Below are 5042 nucleotides of genomic sequence, written 5' to 3' on the forward strand. Positions count from 1 at the left end.
ATGTATTTGATTGTATTTATCTGCAGTTAGTTACACGAATTCAGATATGAAGCTTTAATAAGTTGTACCTATGCACAATTACTTGTAATCTTGAGTTTTAAGTAATATACATTAATAAACAGYACTTTACGCATAAAAAGTGGTTTTTAAGAGTTTTTGTCAAATAATTTATAATATAGAATATTTTTTTATATACAATTTATTTTTGGTTTAATATTATAAATTTTATAAAGATAATAATTAAGTATTCTGTTAGAATTTAATAATTATACTAATTATATTTTAGATTTTTTATATTTAAAATGAGATGTTTATCCTTGATTTGATTGTGTTTATCTGCATTTAGTTACACGAATTCAGATATGGGATGAAATCGGATAGGGATGAACGAGTTTCAGAGTTTTTAAGAGTTTTAGCAAAATGTTTTATAAGATAGTATATAGATAATTAAATTTTAACAAAATATTAGTTATTATCTTTATAAAAAAATTATATTATTAAAAAAATAACTTCATTATTAAATCTAAATTAAATTATAATAAAAAAATGAATTAAATAAATTACATAAAAAACAATAATTTTTAAATATTTAGTTTGATAATAAAATTGATACATTTTTTTTTCAAAATTTTATGATACATTCAAATTTATATTTTATTCAAAAAAAAACATTATCGTTTTTTCAGTACCACATAAAATCATAATATAATATCGACGAGAGACATAATAAAAACAAAACATTAAAATCGAGATGTATCTTGTTGTATTGTGCAAGCACCCTTTTAGTATTAAGTAAGCATTATTAATTTATAAGTTGAATTGTTTTTTAGCATATTAAACCTCTTTTTAACTTGTAATCAATTCAAGTATCTAAATTATGATAAAATATACCATTCTATAAAGTCTCAATATTTCACTCCACGTACGTTATAAAGTGTTTCGTATCATTTTGATAGGAATATATGAAATGATTAATGTTTACGACACAGGTACTCAATTACGGCGGTGGTTACTTCCGATTAATAACATACCAGTATAAGTTATTATTTATAATTCGTTTAGAATTATTGTATTTTAATTTGCTTTATTTTAACATTGCAAATTTTATTTTATTTTATTATTTTCATTTATTATAGTTTATTTTTTATCTAATAAATAAATTTAAGCAAACAGAACTTTTGGAATCATTTATTCATTAATCAACATAGTTGGTTATAGAACCAGGCCGTGATCGTTGGTTAGGGTTAGATAATCACATATTTATTACAATAATTACTTATGGTTTCGATAAGTTAGGATTAGACAATCACACATTTATCACAACGATTACGGATAAATCCACTAAAAACGATTTGGTGTGATATGGGTGGGATAATCATGTGATATTACTATTATAACATCACTTGTGCACTCAATTTGATTATGGTTTCAATCGGTTAGGGTAATACAATCACACATTTATCACAACGATTACTCATTGGTTTCGATAGGTTATGGTTACACTCGTTTGATCATGATTTCGATAGGTTATGGTTACATAATCACACAATTATCACAAGAGAAGAAAAGATAGTGGAAACGAACATGATCAATCCAGGAAAAAAAAAGATAATTATAATTAATTAAAATAAAATAAAAATTACTTAATTATATTACTGCCTTTATTAACTTATTTATATTTAATATAAGTTAATTTATTAATTAAAAAAATTTGAGATTATTTGGTTGTTCTTGCGTTCTCATAAATCACCGAGGTTCTCGTTTGAACCTCCACCTATATATATAACACTGATTTGAGTGTTTTTAGTGCACACGTGTTTTATATATAAACAATGCTTTTCTTATAAGTTGCAATCAGTGGTTCAATGGTGACTGCAGATCTCAAGTTAAAGTTTAATGATCGTTTTTTCCCTCAAAAATATATTTAAACTTGCAGACTCTGGCTCTAAAGTGACTGGAATTTGCAACCTCAATGTCGTAAAACCCACATATTGATTGTTTACCATTTTAATTAATGAAACTGTTCGTATGAGGTTGGACATATTGGTGCACTCATAGTTAAAGTTTAAATCTCATCAAAGATCAGTAATTAAATTAATGACTGTGGTTTATATATAAAATTATAAATAAATATTATCATATACATTTGAAAATCATAAAGAGAGAATTAAGCTTAATATATGGATGATGCATGCACTTTGAGTTGAAAGAGGGTGTTTGTACATTGCATTAATTAGGTTTTCTACAGCAGAGATACCATACAATTTCTAATCATAATAAACACACAATCACTTGCCCAAAAACTCTTCATTCTTTCACTTCCCAACACTTCTTTCTTGCTATTTACCCCTTGAATGCCTGCAACAACAACAATTATTATTATTATTATTATTTTTTAAATATATATATATAATATTTATATACAGTAAATACTTAAAAGATGAATTTGTAGATTGATCGATGCCACTTACAGCAAAAATGGTGGCGTGACCGGGGTCAGCAAGGTGAGCGAAGAGGTTGTCAATGGGTCCGGTTCCGGTATAGATCGCTTGGAACCAAGCGCCCATCACGGCCAACATGGCCAATCTTCCATTCTTGATCTCCTTTGTCCTCAGTTCCTTGAGTTTTTGAGGCGAGCCACTTCCCCATCCGAGTGGGTCGAACCACAGGCCACCTGGGTACCCGACATCTGTGCCGGTGAGCTTGTTGTTGGGGAAGATGGGGTCGGTGTTAACGCACCCAGGGTTGATAATATCAGCCCATCTTCTTCCTTCGGCCCAACCGATGAAGATAAGCTCAACGATGAACAGTGTGGTTTTGTCGGTGAAGTATTCTTGTTCGCCGGCCGTGTACCATGAAGGAGTGTTCAGGATTCCGATTTTGGTTAGGAATTCGGGGATGAAGATCCCGGCCGCTCCTAACATTGCCCATCTGCAATGTACTAGTTCGGCTTGTTGGTTCCATTTCAAGGTATCGGGATCAGATCCTACGATTAGAATCTCGGCCATGTTAGGAGATGCAAACTAATAAAATACCTTCAATGCTATACGCTTTGGTAAAGTAGCTGATGACTGAAAAGTTAGTTGTCGGCTGATAGACCAACAGACAAGCTAAAATGACAGTAAAAGGAAATACCAAAAATTTAATTGGAAAAAAATGAGAAAATAAATTCAAACGACTTTTCTAATAAGTTCAAAAAATAAACTAGCTTATCCTTGCAAACATGGTTCTTGGTATAATCTATTTGAAAATTCCATTAATAGAGAACCGTAATTTCGATCATGCTTACCTAGACCAAGAGGATCGAAGCCGAAATCTCCCGGTAGGCTGCAGGTTATCGAAACTAAGCATTAGGATCACACAAGTAGATCGAGTTTTGTCACGACAACGAAATCAATTTTATAGGACGTTATATTATCATTAGCTGTCATAACAGACTGTTTAATAACGCTACGTTCTATAGGACCACACGGTTGACATCTTATATAAATGTGTTACAATATATTAATATGACATTTTTGGACATTTCAACAAGTTTGTTTAGGACGATCTTGAAATAAAACATTCTATTGGTATATTATATTAATTGATTATTAGAAAAAGTGTCATCTTAAAAAAAGAAACTAATATGACATTTTATTTAAAGTGTGTTTAAAAACTTGTTATGATGCAGAAATACATCCTATCAGGATACTATAACACATTTATATAGGATGCATAATTGTTTGATCTTATAAACATATGTCCTATAAAACAGTTTATTATGACATATTTGACTTTCATATAAAGTCTTTTTTTATGGTGGTTCTTTTTATGATGACAAAGCATAAACATGTTAATCATTCGGTCGAATCAAACCTGCCATCGAGCCATTCTGGAGGGGTGCTGCCAGGAAACCAAAGAGGTCGGTCAGGGTCGGCTGCAACGCAGACCGTGCCGAACGATCGCGCCCCAGTTGGTGCACTGAACTTGCTAACCCTCAGTTTCTTCCCACCAAGAAAAGAAGCCTTGGTTGATCCAACAACTGATCCACTCTTCTGGGAGCTATAAAAATCACACAAAGTTCCCAATTACTCACATTCTAATCACCAGAAAACCAAAATACTCTAAACCCACATTGCAATAGAGTCATTCAACCCAACAGTATCCAAGTTACTGGTAAATTCTAATCTCCATAAAGGTTAAAGGTTCAAACCTCACGAAAGGTGAACAGTGAGCGTATATATTTATATATATACTTGAAAAATAAGAACTTGCCTTGGAGAAGAGAAAGCAACAGCTGCAATGGCAGAAGAAGCACAGGCTGTGGAGGCCATGGTTTTCTGTGAAACTTGGGTTGAAGATCTTGCCAATGGAGAGGTAGGTTTGTGTGGAAGAAGATGGTTGGTGTTAATGTAAGGGCATATGGGCTTATCTCCAAAGGATAGGAGTAGAAAGCAAGATTGTTGTGATTGGCTGTTTGGGTTGCCAGGTGGCCCCTTTCTGAATCTAATTTGGATGACTTGGCATCAAATCATCTTGGACTAGTGGTTCATGTTGTAAACCGCTACTTGTGGCTGTCAAACTCTTGAGGGCAATTATGTCTTTTACCCCCAACAATTTTCTTGTATTGAAAGATATGTTTAATTTCTTACATGAAAATTGCAATATTATCCATTTGTCACAATCAAGCTTTGATGATCTCTTTATTACCAATTAGGTTTGTTTAGATCTTGATTTCCTTCAAAACAAGATGTCACAGGTTCAAGTCCTACAAGGTTATAGGGGATTTTCCTGGTTGTTTTTTAAGATCCATGGGATCAGTCAAGGTGTACATAAGCTGACCCGGACACAGACGGTTAACAAAAAATAAAATAGTGGTCGTTTGATTTGACGGAATGTTTATGAGTCGTAGGATTTGGCATTACAACAATTTGGAATTGGAAGGATTTGAAATCTTTAGTTTGTAGGATTTAGATTGGAATTGCATGTTATTTATATAAGTAAATTATAAATAATAATAAATAATAATAAAATTAACTAAAATTGATGTTTTAAACATA

At 31.7% G+C, this 5042-nt stretch overlaps 1 protein-coding gene across 1 annotated transcript; it reads right to left on the minus strand.

The window, feature by feature from the left end:
• Positions 1-2183: 2183 nt before the first annotated feature.
• Positions 2184-4355, minus strand: LOC112527757 (chlorophyll a-b binding protein, chloroplastic). The gene is made up of 5 exons (XM_025138543.1): positions 4258-4355; positions 3859-4044; positions 3290-3327; positions 2472-2986; positions 2184-2358 (listed from the first exon to the last, which is right to left on the minus strand). Exons 1-5 carry the CDS (start codon positions 4314-4316, stop codon positions 2344-2346), a joined length of 813 nt encoding a protein of 270 aa, XP_024994311.1. The 5' UTR covers positions 4317-4355; the 3' UTR covers positions 2184-2343.
• Between the last annotated feature and the right edge of the window lie 687 nt (positions 4356-5042).

The sequence above is a fragment of the Cynara cardunculus genome (assembly GCF_001531365.2).
Source record: "Cynara cardunculus var. scolymus isolate 2C chromosome LG 15, CcrdV1, whole genome shotgun sequence".
In the NCBI taxonomy this organism is placed as follows: Eukaryota; Viridiplantae; Streptophyta; class Magnoliopsida; order Asterales; family Asteraceae; genus Cynara; species Cynara cardunculus.